Source organism: Hydra vulgaris, chromosome 08 (genome assembly GCF_038396675.1).
Source record: "Hydra vulgaris chromosome 08, alternate assembly HydraT2T_AEP".
NCBI lineage: Eukaryota > Metazoa > Cnidaria > Hydrozoa > Anthoathecata > Hydridae > Hydra > Hydra vulgaris.
In genome coordinates, this window is record NC_088927.1 from 57,937,312 (window position 1) to 57,956,002 (window position 18,691).

Here is an 18,691-nt window from a genome sequence, read left to right on the forward strand (position 1 = left end):
AAGGGTGAATGTGGAGAAACTGAGCACTGACTAACGGGTGAACAGTAAAATATGAGATTTTTTTAAAGGTTTTTATTTTTGAATTTTTTTTTATGCACTGATTCATTTATTGTTTCTATTTAGAGCCCACTCTCTGTGCCTGCTGCTGGAAAAGTTTTATGAAAATATTCTTAATATTTTGTAATCTACATCAAAATGAAGCATGAAAGTTTGATTGCTCATGTGTACAGGTATTGTGATTTGCATTTCAAGGAAGGTAGAAAAGTTGTCATGGATCATTTTTTGAAAGAAAATCACCCAAGAGCAAGCATTTACAGATACATTTCAATGTGGGAAAAAGGCAAATCAAAACTTCATGTTGTTGGTTCTGGTCGAAAAGCTAAAATAATGACTAAAACCAAAATTACCAAGTTGAAAAACATGATTGATGGTCGTTCTGGCATTTCCACCCAACAAATTGCTCGAAAGCTAAGTGCAGCCAATCTTATGTTGTGTATACAATTCAGCAACACACAAATATTATTTACTGAAAAAAACAGACCATTCCAGGCCATACTCCTGAGCAAGTTACAAACATGTTGTGGCAGATTGTGTAGAAAATTTTATGGGTGTGATTTCATAATCGATGATGAATCATACTTCACATTTTCTCACTCTGATAAGAACTCAAACGTTGGGTATTGGTCAAGCAATCCAAAAGCAGTTTCTTGTGGTGTGAAATACAAGTCCAAGGCAAATTTTGAAAAGAAAATGCTTGTATGGTTAGCAATTTCACCTTGAGACATCTCAACACCCTATTTTGTTCCTTTGGGCCTTGCTGTCAAACAAAATGTGTATTTGAAAGAGTGCATTATCAAAAGACTGATGTCTTCTATTAAAAAACATCATCCTGAGGGTAATTTGTGTTTTGGCCAGACTTGGCTTTGGCCCATTATGCTAAATTAGTGACAAGCTACTTGATCTCAAAAAACATCACTTCCGTACAAAAATCCGATAATCCTCCTGCAGTACCTGAGCTTCGTACAGGTGAGAACTTTTGGTCAATTTTGAAGGGAACGGCTAATAAGAACAATTGGCAGGCTACTTCAGTTGATGAATTAAAACAACGGATCGAGTATTGTTTGAAGAAATTAGATGTAAATGATGTACAGAATATGTGTGGAGGGGTGTATCGAAAGCTTGATTTTGTAAGACCAATCGGTGAAACAAGTCTATGGCAACTTCATAAATAAATTATTTGAACATAAATCTACGAGCTGTTTTTTATTCTATCAAAAAATATTGATCCACTGCAAAGTTAAAGCGTTTCAAAAAAAATCTCAAATTTTACTGTTCACCCGTTAGGATCAGAAATTGCATTTCACATATGCGAAGAACGAATTTACGTAAAACTACATTATTTATGTTAAGCTAAAATCTTTTTTAAAAGATTTTAAAGAGATTGCGCAGTGGCCTTGTTCGTCTAAGATCATGTTTTGGAGTTATAGAGTTGAGAGAGGGTTATAACCACAATTAAGTAGCCTCCTTTCTGTAGTGGCCTTCTCACCCTTGGGGAGGTGAATTAACATTGAAAAAAAAATTTAATACTGCTTTTTAAAGGATTTGAATATATACAAAACAAGGACATCATTTATTAAAATGCAAGTTTATACTAAAATAATCTAATCTGAGTAATGAACTTAAGAAGCCTATAAAATTGTATCATAAAGGTAATTACAAGTTATTTTCAAAGTATATTGACAACACCGATTGGGTTAAGGAATTTAACAACAAATTAATCAATGAACACTATGAATTGTTTCTGTTTCATTACTTTTATGTGTCACAAGAATATATTCCAGTAATTGAAAACTCAAAAACTAATAATAAAAAAAAAAGTATATGACTTCTGCTCTAAAATCAAAAATTAGGTTAAAAAATTAAATGTGGCTTTTAAATAAATCAACAAATAGGGAACATGAATCAAATAAAACTTAATATAATCGTTTAAAGATTGAAATCAGAAACGAAATAAAGAAAAACGTTAAGTCATTTGAGAGGGAGATTGATAATAATAGTAAAATAAATCCGAAGTTACTTTATATGTATATTAATGAGAAAAAATTGGTAAAAAGCCAAATTACATTGATCGAGAACAGTTACAGAAAAATTGTCACTGATCAAATGACTATTGCTGAAGAATTTAATAAATATTTCCATTCTGTATATGAAGAAGATAAAGATGTAAACAAAAATATTGAAAACTGTCAACTAAACACGATATTAGAAGCTGTTGAGATAACACAAAATGATATAGAAAGAAGAATAAAGGCTCTTAATATATCAAAATCAATTGGAGTTGATTTAGTACATCCTTTTGTTCTAAAACAATGTAGTTCATCAATTTCATATCCTCTTTAACATTTAAAAAATCTACAGAAGATGGTACTCTACCTGATATTTGGAAGAAAGCTAATATAACGCCTATATTGAAACAAGGGAGTAAGTTGAAACCAACAATTTACAGACCGTATCTCTGACGTCAATACCATGCAAAATATTAGAAAGAATAGTTGCTGATAATATAATCAAGCATTTAATAACAAACAAGCTATTAGCAAAGGAACAGCATGGCTTTCTGAAAGGTAAGAGCTGCACAACGAATTTACTAGAATTTCTTGATACCTCAACAAGCGCATTATTAAACAGTATTCCAATTGAGGTTTTGTATACCAACTTTCGAAAAGCATTCAACAGAGCAACACACATGAAATTATGTGCTAAGGTTTATGCTTCTGGTATTGTTGGTATGCCTCTTAAATGGATTGAATCATTTCTATCGAATAGGAAACAACAGGTAGTGATGGGAAAATGCAAGGCAAATTGGGTTGATGTGTTAAGTGGAGTACCACAGGGTTCTGTACTTGGCCCACTCTTTTTTTTGATATTCATAAACGATTTACCGAGCAAACTTCTTAATAAATGTTGTTTGTATGCTGATGACAATAAAATAATTGCTCCTATTTATAATGAGGTTGATTCAAAACCATTTCAAAATGACATAAAAAAACTTGATGAATGGTCTGTTGAATGGAAACTGGGTTTGAACTTTGAAATGCATAAAATTTTGGTGCAAATAATAAAATATTCTTATTTCAAGTAAAATGATGGTGAACTAAAAGAAATTAAAAAATCTACTCTCGAAAAAGATTTAGGTATTTATATATCCAAGGATTTGAAATGGGAAAGACAAGTAAAGAATGCTGCCAGTAAAGCAAACAATATGCTTGCAATATTAAAAAATACTTTTAGGTATAAAGACAAGTACCTCATGAAAATGCTTTATTGGACGTACGTTAGAGCTCATTTGGAGTTTGCGATTCAAGCTTGGAATCCCTATTATAAAAAAGATATCAAAGAATTTGAAAAAGTTCAAAGAAGAGCAACTAAATTGATACTCGAATTAAGACATCTGGGGCATAATCAAAGACTAAAAATATTAGATTTAACAACTTTAGAAGTTCAAAAACTAAGAGGTGACCTTATACAACAATATAAATTATATAAAGGTTTTGAATCTATTGACATGAAGAAAGTACAGATACAAATGCATTCAATCAATACACCAGGTCAATACTAGAGGTTATAAACATCGTTTTAAATCAGAATTTGTTAAAAATTGTTTAAGTAGACTACGTTTCTTTACAAACAGGGTTGTCTTTGGATGAAATAATATACCGGAATCAGTGGTGGAGTCTACATCAGTCAAAGAGTTTAAATCCAGACTTAAACTTATTGACTTGCAGATAATATTGAACAAGAAAAACAGATTGAAGCTAAATTATTAGACAACTATTGTGTTGGCTGTCATAGATATTGCCTGGCGCTCTCAACGGCATTTGAATTATTATTATTATTATATAAATATATATATATATATATATATATATATATATATATATATATATATATATATATATATATATATATATATATTAAAAATCATTAAATTAGTTTTAAAATTATTTCAAATTTGTTTTTACTTTAGACTAAAATATACTGACTGACATTGCTTCATTTTTTTAAAACAACATTACGCAAATTAGTTTAATATTTTTTCTTAATTAAAACAATTTAATAAAGAAAAATTTTAATTATCTAATTTAAATTTTTTTCTTAATTAACAATTAAAATTTTTAATCTTAACTGAATACTACCTAATTTTCATGATATCAAATTAAAAGTTGTACACATTAATTTGACGCCAATTAACGCCAAATAAATTGTGTTGAAATTTTTTTTTAACATTTACTTTTTTTTCTCTCACTAAAACAATCATTAATCCTCATTAAATTGATTATTTTTAATTTTTTTTTGCTAAGATCCCTTTCAGATTGATTATAAACAAAGTTAATTTTTTACTTTTTCTCTAAGCAACATAGTTTTCAAGTTTACCTTGGAGAACAAAAAAAAACAGAAAAACAGATAACCTCTATGTTACATAGAGGTTAAAACATAAAAACATTGTTTTTATAATAAGTATTTTTGACTTTAATGGTAAACCTATTGTTAAACAAATGAGTTAAATTGTAGAGGTTTATATATATATGCTTTGAAAATATGTTTGCAACATATGTTTACAAAATATGTTTGCAAAATATTGTTTGCAACAATAACTTTTCATTTAGATGAAAATTCATTCTTTTTGGTGGTGACTTTAATGCTGCCTGTCGAGTAAAGAAAAAACTGGAAATATGAGAGTACACGATGGGAAAGGAGAATTTTCCCAATTTCTATTAAAACGTGGTAGTATAATTCATTTCGTTAATAAGACATGTAAAATTAGGAACACTTTTTAGCATTGTTCGATGTTGGTTGCAAATGTTTTGTCCAATACTGTATATATATATATATATATATATATATATATATATATATATATATATATATATATATATATATATATATATATATATATATATATATATATATATATATATATATATATATATATATATATATATATATATATATATATATACACTTATTTATATGTATTTATTATTATATGAATAAACTATTATTAAATAATAAATAATAAAGTAATAAAAATATTACTGGGCACAGCTTAGCATATCTTCTTGAGTACTAAGCATGGATAAATTCATCAACTCTTGATCTAGCTGTTTTTCCTAGCAAAATGAATTTGAAATTTTAAAATATATTCAATATATATTTTACCCATTAATTTTACACAACTGGCATTATAGCCATCACAATTTTACATAAATCTTTAAATACTCACACAATTTTACATAAAACATGCAACAAATACATAAAACATATACTATTTTACATTTTACAGTTTTTTAAAAAATTTTTACCTTTGCTAAACGAATTGCATTTGAATAACATTGTGCACGAGAAAAAAAATGGATTGATTTTGGTATATTTCCAGAAATTTCAAATTGACATGCAAGATGGTAGCATGCTGCTTTATCTCCAGTATCCTGACAAAGCTGCTCTGCTTCTTTCATATTTTCACAAAAGCAGTGTATGCGAACCATTGATAAATAGTCTTCAGATTGCTTATAAAAAAACAATGCAGCTTCCATATCACCTAAGCTTTCAAGATATCGGGCCCACCATTTCATTAACTCCCTTCAAAAAATTTACAAAAATGTTAATTTTTAACATTGATAACTAGCTAAAACAACATTAAAAGCTAAACCATAGCAAGTCAGTAGGGAGAGGAGATAAAAATTTTAAAAGTCAATAAGATGATATAAAAAGTCATAAAGATATTTATAAAAAAATCATTGTAATAATGTAAAAAGAAAACCTAGAATTATAACAATAGGAAAAAGATGTCATGTTTAAGAAATGATTTATTATTTAGCTGCCGAAACAAATCTATTTTTTTCATATTAATGATGACATTAATGATATTTTGATCAATTGCACTAGTGGTCTTGCATTTTTGTTCTCTACCAGCCACACTAGAAACAGTTCCAATAAGATTATGCTTCTTAACAATTGAGAAAATGAAGTTATGCTTTGACACAAATAACATCAGTCTTTTGGAATGGCCATCTCAAAGTCCGGACTTGAATCCAATAGAAAATTGGTGGTATTTTTTGGACAGAAAAATTGGCAAACAAGCATTTAGACGTAAAGACAACTTGAAAGAAACTATAATGAAGGCATGGGATAAAATAACAATAGAATAACGTAGCGCTTTATATACAGGCCTTGTTAAGAAGCGTTACGCAGCTCGCATTTTGCTTGCGAAAAGGCAATTTGCCTATGCCTTCAGCAGTTTTGGGCTATGCAAAAACCTTTATCTTTTAGAATATTTAATATTCTAAAAGATAAAGGTTTCCCAGCTTTACAGGTTTTTTCCCTGTAAAGCTGGGAAATGATGTGATTGGTTGAATTTTTTAACGCCCACATATTTCATTAGCTTTAGAGAAAACATGTGATGCTGGGTAGCCAATTATAATGAGATATGCATACTTGAGCTGTCATCATCAGTGAACAGTTAAAGTGTTTTGTGTGTTTATCCTTTGTTTGTGACTGCTTGGAAGCCAAAATTTTAGAGGTAAGTGTTTGATATAATTACATCTTTTTATGTACTGCTCGTAGAGTATAATGGTACAAAAAAGTTTATCTATTATATTTTTATGAACACAATGACTAAAAATGCATTCGTGACGAATTCGTTGAGGTGGTAAAAAAAGGTACTTTTTATAGAAAATTTGGTTCCTATTTTCATAGCTGTAGTTATATCAATTACCATGGAATGGCTGCTGTAAAAACTACAATAACGCATTTTTAAATATTGTAGGGATTATACGATTAGTGTATTTATGTTTTTTTCCTTCGCTCCTCCTCCCCCCCTTATAGGATTTATTTATGTAATGTCATTGAATTTTTTGAAGATGGTAAAGATTGATGGGTCAATATTTTCATACAATATACTGTGTAACTAAATAGGCTAACTTTGCAGATTTTGCATATTATTATATACTATTGAAAATTATTATATAGTAATAATAAATATATTCCCAACATTTTTTTCTATATCGATTTATTTTCAATATTTTCTAAAAGCACTTACTATAAACGTAGGCAACCTGCGTATGTATAACTATGCTTTAAATTATTAGAATAGTCTTCTATAAAAGTACAATTTTCTTTTATTTTTAGGCAAACAAGTTAGGGATACTATGGCATCTTTCAATTCAAAACTCTTTTACGAAGAAAGTGAAACCGAAGATCCAGATGAACCTGATGAACAAAATGGTCCCACTGCGGCTGCCACATCGAATGGTCCTAGAGGTAATCGTAATAAAAAAAGACCCCAAATTTGGAGAAGAAAGGATCCAGATGAAATACCCACTATCAATGTTCCATTCACTGGAAAACTATATGAAGGTCAGCCCGTAAAAGAACCAATTCAATCTTTTCGTGATATATTGGATGATAAAATTTTATCAAACATTGTTGTAGAGTCAAATCGTTATGCCCTACAATGTGATACAAATAGGCCTCTAGATGTAAATGAAAAGGAAATTGAGCAGTTCTTTGGAATAATTTTATTGATGTGTATTGTAAAAATGAGTTGTAGTCGAATGTATATTGGGATATAGAGATGCGTTACGATAAAGTAGCAGATGTCATGAGTCGTAGGAGATTTGAAACAAAAAAAAATCTTCATGTGGTCAATAATGAGAAATGTCCTGAAAACTGCTCAGATAAACTTTTTAAAATTAGGCCTTTAGCTGATGCATTGAATGCAAACTTCTCAAAAATGGTTCCAGGGGAACATTTATCTTGTGATGAACAAATTGTGCCTTTCAAAGGTAAATCGGGGCTCAAACAGTATAATCAAAAGAAGCCCAAGAAGTGGGGCTATAAAATATGTGTTATGCGGGGTAGATGGACTAATCAATAATTTTGAGATTTATGATGGGGTTATACAAACTTGTCCTGGTCAACCTGATATTATGTCATCAGGAAATATTGTACTGAGACTTCTTCAAAACATTCCTAGGAATGTAAGACACAAAATATATTGTGACAATTGGTTTACAGGTATGAATCTTGTATCAATTTGTGAAAAAGAAGGTATTCATTATGTTGGCACAGCTCGGTTGAATAGATTAACTAGTTGCAATGTGCCAAATGATAAGGAACTCAAAAAGAAAGGGAGAGGTGCGTCTGTTATTCATACAACTCTCTTCAATGATGTTGAGGTGCGAGCAATAAAGTGGTATGATAACCGTGGGGTAATGTTAGTTTCTACTTATGCTGGTATAACACCCCTTGGCAAAATAAGTCGTTATGACAGAGTGACTAAAAGAAGAATTGATGTTGATTATCCGGATGTTGTGAAACTTTACAACAAGTGTATGGGAGGAGTGGACCTGCTAGGCATGCTCATTGCCCTTAATAGAAATCCAGTACGATCAAAGAAATGGTATCATCGGATAACTTTTCATTTACTTGACACCATAGTCGTTCAAGCATGGAACACATACAGGCTAGACGCAAGACTTAGCAGAATAACGGATTCTAGAAAGATTATAAAACTTCAAAAATTTAAATATCAAATAGCCCTGTGTCTTACTCGTGAAAACAAAGTTCCAACCAAGCAAGGTAAATTCCCCCTAAACCTATTCAAAATGATCAATTTGGTCATTGGCCAATTGTAACAACAAGAGGGAGATGCAGATTTCCAAGTTGTAAGGCAGCGCCAGTAATCAAGTGCACTAAGTGCGATGCTCATCTTTGTCTTAATTTGACATCTAACTGTTTCATAAAATTTCATGGAGTATAACCTAATGTATTATAAATATTTTTATAAAACAGACCTATAAAAAGCTTGTTTTAGAAAAAGGATTTCAAATTACAGTATTATAATTTACCTAGTCAATATATATGGTATTTGTTACTAGACAGTTTGAGCTAGTTCAAATATCACGAGTGCTTGAAGGAATCAATATTTTTTTTATTATTTATCTAGTCAATATGAATTGTTGTTCAAGTTTTTTTTGCAATTTTGTTACAAATAAAATTAATTTTCAGGACCAATTATGATGTTTTGCATAATTTAGTTTTTATAACTGAATAAATGCCTAATTACTGCAACTAATTAGGCATTTATTCAGTTATAAAACTGTCAATAAAATATATGAATTTACTAATTTTTTATTTTCCAAATTTTTATATTTTTTTTCTCCTTTTCTGCTCACTGTGACGAAAAAGTCATGGACCCAAATTTTTGCCCCCCCGAAAATTTTTTTTTTATATGTTTGTTTGTTTGCTTTTTAGGGACTGTTTAAAGTTAATTTCAAGACTCATATAATTTTTCTCTTCTAGTTACAAAAATAGTGCGGTTAAGGTTTAACAATTTTTTTTTTGTTGTTAAAAATTACTTAAAAAAATAAAGTGTTTTCAGTTTCATCTTAAGGAATTAAATATATAAATTACTTTTAAATATAAAAATTATTTTTTGTCATAATAGTTTAAAAATTGCACAATTTATTTTGATTTAAATATTTTATTAATAAGATATTTTGTTTATTGTTAATTCAATAACGTAAAGTTTTAATGACGTTCGTTTAATTTATGACAATAAATTATGATCACGAATATGTTATCGGTAACTGATAAATAATAAAAAAAAGCTCTTTATTGTTTAAAAACATTATTAAAAGGAGTTCACAAAATAAATAAGAAAAAATTTATTAACAGTTCATAAAATAACCAAAAACCAACTGTAAAATTATAAGAAAATAAACAAATATCATTTTACATTTTATGAAAAAAATATATTTTTCAAAATAAAATTTAGTTCATATTTGAAAAAAAAAAATAAAAATGATTTTTCAAATAGGAACTTAGATTTTATTTGTAACTTTTGTTATAGTGAGAAAAAAAAAACTGTTTGATTTTTAACGTGTTAATAAAATAACTTTAATTACAATGTGATACTTGAAAAGGCGCAAGTGATGCAATATAACTTCTAACAATACAAAATATATTTGCAAAGTTGAGTTACTTAGAAATGCGTTACGCGTTTTCGCTACGCAGCGAAATCTCATGACAAGGCCTGATATATATATATATATATATATATATATATATATATATATATATATATATATATATATATATATATATATATATATTATATATATATATATATATATATATATTTATATATATATATGTATATATATAGCCTTCTTTAAATACCAAATTTAATAAGTAATTGAACCTTTGAAAAGTTACAAATAGAAAACTATTGTATTAATAGTTTCATAGATCTATTGAAGTATTTAGAATCAGTGTTTCTAATTATATCAAATCTTAAAGCTTTCATTTCTTTCAACTTTCCTCTGGGAATTAGGGTTTAACACCCAAATGTATTTGAGCAATAAAATGTAGTAATAACATTTCTTCTCACATACATAGTTTATAGATAGATCAGAGATTACCAGATACCAGATCTATTTGCAAAGATCTTTTCTGATACTTGAATCCAATGATCACACTCATTGTGTTATTTCAGAGAAACAAGTGTTTTCCAGGATTCTCTTTAATACTCTCTGAACAAATTATTTTCTCTCTAAGCTAAATAACTTAAGTTAATAACTGAATCTTACTTTTTCGCCTGCTGAAAAATGGCTCTTGTGGTTGTAATTTTTAAAAAATCTAAAGATTGCTCTGATCTCTCTAGCTACTGCCCAATTCAGTTTTTTTTAATATAACACAATGTAACGAATTTTTGTTTTTGTTTTTTCCTTTTAATTTTTTCAGTTCTATAATTTAATATAATGGAGATAACTTTAATCTTTACACAAAATTTCAAACTTATAAAGCCATTAAAATAGAATTTAGAAACATGTGGATTTATTATATAATCCTGTTTTTACAATAAAACTAATGTCAGTCAAAGGTATTTTTAACATTTAGATTCGTGGCATCAAAAAAAAAAAAAAAAAATCAAGAATGAAACACAAATCTATGAACAGTTTTATAATTGAAATGAGTTAGTTTCAGACTTATTTTTATAACATTTTTTTTAACATGCTGTTAAACTATATGATTTATTTGAAAATTTAAAAAATTGTTATTTGTATTAATAATGCTCAACTGGCAATTTTAATTAAATAATATTAATAATGTTCAACAGAATTAGACAGTTAATAATGTTGAATAATTCTATTTATTAGATATCATGTTGTCTTATTCTCAGGTTAAAAGTAACTGGTAATAACAAAAGAAACATTATTAACGGATTAAAATCTTTAATAACTAAAACTCATACCTGTCTTTTTTTTTGAGAATATATGCTTGTAGTTCATCCACATCATCCATCATCATTCTTGGTACTTCAAAGCGAAAAGTACCAGATTTTTCAAAACTAAACATGTTAATAATTTTATTAAACTTTTAATATATTTAACATGAATATTTGTACACTGAAAAAAAAAAATCATACTTTTCAACGGCACCTTCTTTATTACCCAGATCTTCAAGGTATTGTCCATAACAGTAGAAAGTGGTTCTTAAATGAATTCTATCATGCTTTTCAGCACATTCAATAGCCTATTACATAAATATTTTATCATGACGTTGTATTTGAATACAAGAAAATTACAAGAACAAACTAAAAGTACAAATTACAAGAAAAAACTGAAAGTACAGAATACAAGAACTAATTCAAAGTACAGAATACAAGAATAAAATGAAAGTACAGAATACAAGAACAAAATGAAAGTTTAAGTTACAAAATTAAACTGAAAGTAAAGAATACAATTACTAATTGAAAGTCAAGTTACAAGAACTACTTGAAAGTACAGAATACAAGAACAAATTGAAATTACAGAATACAAGAACAAACTGAAAGTACAGAATACAAGAACTAATTGAAAGTAAAAGTTTCAAGAACTAATTAAAAAACAGATAACAAGAATAAAATGAAATTACAGAATACAAGAATAAATTAAAATAAAATGTTACAATAACAAACTAAAAACTTTTATATTATAAATTGACTTTAATAATTAAAAAAACAACCTGAGTCCAATTGTTTGAAGCTTGATAAAAGATATTAAGAAGATCATATCGATGACAATTCTTGTACAACTGCTCTGCTTCTTCCTAATTTAACACACATAATATAACTGTAATTTATTTTAGTAGTTACTAATATAACATTTTTAATTATGTTATCCTCACAAATAAGAGAAACAGAGATTAGACCCATCAAATCCCTGGATGTATTTTAAACTTGTTTCTCTTTGTAGCTGCCTTGCTCAGTAAAGTTTCAGGGGTATGGAGTTAAGAAAGAGGTATATAACAACAAGTATAAATAAAAATTAAAACCCCCTGGGCCATAAGGAGGTAAATATATTTTTAAAATATTAATTATGCATTACATAAAATCAACTAAGTTCATTCATCATATTTGGTGATAGTTATTACTGTAGCCATTAAAAAATAAATTGTAAAAAAGCATAAATCTTTTTTAGCAATAATAATAATTTTGCAACTTCATGTATATGAAACTTTAAAAAAAGACCTTTATTTGTTATCTGCTTAATTAACTGATTAGAAAAATAACAGTTTTTAAACCATGAATTATATTGAAATCTAAAACAAGCAAAGTATTAAGCAAAATGATCAAATTTAGTATTGTTAAGGTTAATGAAAATAATTACATTTTCAAGAAAAATATATTTTGATTTTCAATTGTTACAATATTTCATTTAAAAATTAGTGAAATTCAATCATTTATGTATTATGTGCCTATAGCTGTTGTTATCAAACAAAAAAATCGACAGTTTGCAAAAAAAAAAAATTAATAACAATATAAGTTTTGGTTTCATTAATACATCGATTGAAAAAAATGTTTATTATGGCTGATATTAGTCTGTAATAATGTTTTTAATAAATGTAATAAAGAAATCATTTTTTCATTCTAAAAATAATATTTTTGACAAAAAAAAAAAAACATTTTATAAGGTCACTAAACATATGAGATAATATAAAAAGTTCGAGAATTTTAAAGTATACATCAATTATAAACAGTATTTTGCAATACTAAACAACTTTTCTTTTAAGTACGAATATATCTTCAAACTGAAATTAACTAGGCATGAAAAATTACTGCTGACAGCATACTGTATGTCACATAGGCAGGGGCATTAAATTATGCAGCAAATGTTAATTTAATGCCCTTGCATTAAATTAGCATTAACATTTAAAATGCTAATTTTTATCTAAAAAAAAATAATGAAAAAATCAAACTTTTATTGCCATAATAAATGTTTTCCATATTGTCGTCTGTCAGGCAATACTTCCTATGAGTAAAAAACACTTTTTTTTTAAATTTAATGGAATAGAACAGAATTTGCATAAAAAATATTACTGAATTTTTGCAATAACTCTTAATTGAAACGCACTGCTAATACCAGTACTTACAGTGAGTCAGCACAAGCCATATTTTACTAATTGGTGACATGCTCATACTTAGCAAAATAACAAGCGTTTAAAATTACCTGACAGACAATGTAGATTTCAGTATTACACTATGAGTGACATTTTATGCACAGCTATATCTGGATTGATACGCAAGTGTGTGTGGGTATATATAAAAGAAATCCTTTTGCAATGTCAAAAAAAAAATAAAAACTACTCTTGACCTGCAAATTGATGCTTTAACAGTTAGAAAAAAGCTTACTTAACAACATGTTAAAGCAAAGGTACCAAAGAAGTGTCCATTTTTATCACTAAATAATATTAAAAATAAGAAAGATTTTGCTAGAGAGCATGTGGGCAGGCCATTTTCAGAATGGCAAAATATTTTTTGGTCATATGAGACCAAGATTAACTTGTTTGGGTCAGATCAGCAAGACCAAAAAAAAAAGAACATGATTCTAGATATACTGTAAAAACGGTCAAACATGGTGGTGGAAGTAATAAAATATGGGGTTGCTTTTCATATTATGGAGTAGGCCTCCTTTTTTGGATTAATGAAAATATGACCAAAGAAATATACTTAAATATACTGAAGAATGTTATGCTACCATTTGCAGAAGAAAATCTACCTTTGATTTGGTCTATCAACAAGATAATGACCCAAAGCATACAGCGAAGATAGTAAAAATTTGGTTCCATAATGAGATAATTCGGATTTTGAAGTGGCCAGCCCAATTACCGAACATGAACTCAATAGAAAATCTCTGAGCACACATAAAAAATAAATTAGGAAAACTTATTAAGACCCAAAATAAAAATGAATGTTGGAAAAACATTTCAATAAGTACATTCCAAAAATTAGTTGATACTATGGCAAAAAGATGTGCAGCAATAAGTGCAAATAACGGGTATACACCCAAATATGATTAAATCATGAGTAAATTAAATTTTTAATTATCATTGTTCATTATTTTTAACAAAATATGTATTTAATTTTAATTTACCTATTTTTTTGGATAATAGATATTTGTAAAAATAAAATATAGTAAATAAATTTTGCTTTGTAATTGTTTCATTACATTAAAAATATTAGTTTATAGTTAAATTAATTGTATTATAACTAATCAAATAAATTAGATTAATATTAAGTACTTTTTCATACAAAAAGTCAAACTATTCAACAATTACTTATTAGTTTGCACACCAATGTGTGTGTGTATATATATATATATATATATATATATATATATATATATATATATATATATATATATATATATATATATATATATATATTTATATATATACATATATATATATAATATATATTATATATATATATATGTATATATATGTAGTACTATGCTCAACTTGTTACACCGCGCCGCGGCCTTGTTCACCAAGGTTCGTGTTTCGGAGTTATAGAGTTAGGAGAGGGTTATAACCACAAGTAGCCTCCTCATCTGTAGTGGCCTTCTTGGCTTTCGTGGAGTGAATTATAAAAAAAAAATCATATATATATATATATATATATATATATATATATATATATATATATAATATATATATATATATATATATATATATATATATATATATATATATATATATATATATATATTAGGGTGTTTCATATTTTATCAATTTTTGAAATTGAACTCGCAAATCGATTTATAATTTGACCATTTATATGAAAATAAGTTAGAGTAAAAAAAAATATATATATATTCCATTTTTAGGGTTAGTTCAATTTTGGGCAAAAATGTTGGGTGTTTTAAACGCCTGGCGGGGACCTTAATATTTATCCTATAAAATTTTTTATTCTTAATAATAATATATTTTGGATTGAATATTAATTACATAAAAGGAGCATGTTGAAAAAATTAAGAAAATATTCTACAGAATCTTCTGAAATTGGTGAAAAATCCAAATTTTTAAAAAACCTATTTTATAACTCGGTGGCGTATTTTATAACTTGGAGGCGTATCTTAATTTTTTCAACATGCTCTTTTTATGTAATTAATATTCAATCCAACATATATCATTATTAAGAATAAGTAAATTTTATAGGATAAATTTTAAGGTCCCACCCAGGTGTTTAAAACACCCAGCATTATTGCCCAAAATCGAACTAGCGGGGACCCTAAAAATGAAATATATATATTTTTTGCTAAAACTTATTTTCATATAAATGGTCAATTTATAAATCGATTTGCGAGTTTAATTTTAAAAACTGATAAAATATGAAATATCCTTATATAATTTATATATATATATATATATATTTATATATATATATATTTATATATATATATATATATATATATATATATATATATATATATATATATATATATATATATATGAGCACATTTATATATGTGTGTGTAAAGATGCGGTAGTGGTGTAGTGGTAGAGCGCTCGCTTCATAAGCGAGAGGTTCCGAGTTCGATCCCCACCACGTCCCTGGTAGTACCGCGCTCAACTTGTTTCTCCGCGCAGCGGCCTTGTTCGTCAAGGTTCGTGTTTCGAAGTTATAGAGTTGAGAGAGGGTTATAACCACAATTAAGTAGCCTCCTTATCTGTAGTGGCCTTCTGGGCCTTGGGGAGGTGAAATAACACAAAAAAAAAAAAAAAAAAAAAAAAAAAAAAAATATGCATATTGCATATACTTTTTAAAATATATCTTACATGCATTCCCACTTGTATGGCAAGCATTGCAACATGGGCATCAACTTCAACTTCTGATAACTGAGCATCACGAATTGCTTTCACTGCTGCTGCATTACCCATGTTACCTAAGCACACAAATGCAACATCCAGACGTTTTGTCTTAACGCACATTCGTGCCATATTTTCCCAAACAGATGGACTTAAAAAAAATCATCATAATTACTCATTTTTATCCATTTTTAAACTTTTTCTTAATCATTAACGCAAAACTTTATTTTTTTATAACTGAAAATACTATTTTATTTCTGGTAATTTGCACAAAACATTTAAACTTCCATTTTTCACAAAAATTAATTGACAAAAAAGATTGCTTCATTTTTAGAAGACAATTTACAAGCGCCATACTGAATGAATGATTTTGTTAAGTAGATAAGGAAATTTTTATTTTTAAAATGTATGTTATTAGTAAGAGTCAAATTTAAATTATCTGTCATCAGTACTAAGTAAAAATCTTTTGAAAAAGTAAGTAAAATCTATTTCAAACACTTATTATTTCATTCACATACTTTGTCTGTAGTTTTATATACTATTTATTTTATATTTATTATTCCATTCACATATATTGTAGATAGCATTATATATTTAATATAAAATACAGTAAAAAGGGATAAAATATAATAAAGTAAACTACCGATAATTCAAACCTCTTGGGGTGAAAAAAAAGGGTTCAAGTAAATGTTTGGATTTAACAAGACTTTGAAAATACTTAAGTAAAATTTTGAGTTTAGAGAGAGGATTCCAGTTATCACGAGTTTACTATAGTTTAATTGATCTTTTTTACATAAAAAAAAAGACAATTTTTTTTGAAACTGTGCAAACATTAAAACATATTTGAATCTAGTCAAATATATTTTAATGTTTGCTACAGAAACTTTATTTAATTGAAATAAAAAACATTTTATTCTATTCCTATATCATAGGAGAATGAAATATGCAAGTCAAAAAACAATTTAAAGAATGCCTAATTAAAAAAAGCAACCAATAATAATAAATTTAAAAAAATACAAGTAATTATCAAAACAAAAAACTTATTCCTGTGATGTCGAGTCATTGAGAGGGTCTAGAGGATGTATTGAGCTATCCCTTATGCACTTTTTGGTGTTATAAAATCTTTCGTCTTTTACAATTACTTTTGGTATGCATGTTTGACAAAGCCAAAGCCAAGCATTCTTTGGCGCTTTTTTGCTATCAGCATCATTCAATCTCTTGAGCATTTTAAGTTTGTTAAGACCGCTCCTTTTAAGTCTTTGTACCCCTACATTTTTTCATTTTTTTGTGTGGACATGTTGGATGCATAACATTTGTTGCATAAGCTGTGGCAAACAATTAGGCCAGTTGCAATCACCTATCAACTTCTTTTTAAACAGCTTAAAATGCAATACTGAAGATTAGTTGCAGACGAGTTGACTTAGGGCTGATGCTATACAACTTTATGCTGATGTTGGATGTTTTTGATTTTGGCGGTTGAGATAATGGTGTTTCAAATAAATTAGCAATTTGTAATTTTGATTTAATGGATTTTATAGATGTTAAGTGAAAATAAATCATTATTTTAAAATCTAATGACTATTTGCATGCATGTAAAAACTTCTCAAGAGCTGAAAATTATGTTTGGAGCTGACTAATGCATTCTTTTGATAAATTGCAAAACTTTGTCTCTACAATTTACACTTTGCAGACTAAACTGCAATTTGCACTTAACTCTAATGATATGGCAAAATCTAGTGGCTGTAAAATGTGTAGCAACTGAACTAGAGAGCAAATTAACAAGATATTATTTTTAATGCTAATAAGTATGACATGAAAGGTAACATGTGTCAAGTGTCCATCTAAAACTAAAATAATAATACATGAATGTATATCTAGATGTTCTCAATATGGTTAGAGTTACCCCAATCTTTAAAAGAGGGGAATTAACAAAACTCAACTCAAAAATTTTAGAAAGATTTTTGTATAATAGAACGTATAACCATTTAACTATAAATAAGATATTATATAATAATAAATGTAGATTTAAAAAAAAATAATTTGGCTGAACATGCAATACTTCAACTAACTAGAAGTATTTCAAATTTGTTTAAAAAACTACAATATGGTGGAGAATAACAATATGGTGGAGAATAACAATATGCTGGAGAATTCCAGAAAGATTAAATCCTTTAGATTTTACTAGATCCTTTGCTTTTATTTACAATAACGTTCTTTATAAAGCATCAAATTTAACAACAAATGTTTAGTCATTACACAAACCTTTTTTTAACTGACAATAATTTATCATATTATTTGAAAAAAATGAATAGTGAACTCTATGAAATAGATCCTCTTTTATCCAGTTTTAGAAAAAAAAATCTACTTCAAAATATTCCTTGTCTTTTTATTGATAATACTGAAATAAAGAGAGTCAAAGTTAGAAATAATTTAGATGTTTATTTTGATGAAATTCTCATGTGGAAAAATCGAATTAGCAATTTAAACAATAAAATAG

At 27.4% G+C, this 18,691-nt stretch overlaps 1 protein-coding gene across 2 annotated transcripts in view; it reads right to left on the minus strand.

Annotated features, from left to right (window-relative positions):
* The window catches only part of LOC100200314 (intraflagellar transport protein 140 homolog), a 68,980-nt gene that overhangs the window by 10,954 nt on the left and 39,335 nt on the right, over nt 1-18,691 (minus strand). For both annotated transcript variants that reach the window (XM_065804012.1, XM_065804011.1), the window contains 6 exons: nt 16,165-16,345; nt 12,070-12,153; nt 11,492-11,598; nt 11,318-11,413; nt 5,364-5,640; nt 5,098-5,171 (listed from right to left, as the gene is read on the minus strand). In XM_065804012.1, the coding sequence (XP_065660084.1) occupies nt 5,098-5,171; nt 5,364-5,640; nt 11,318-11,413; nt 11,492-11,598; nt 12,070-12,153; nt 16,165-16,345 (819 nt within the window). The remainder of the gene's footprint in view (nt 1-5,097; nt 5,172-5,363; nt 5,641-11,317; nt 11,414-11,491; nt 11,599-12,069; nt 12,154-16,164; nt 16,346-18,691) is intronic.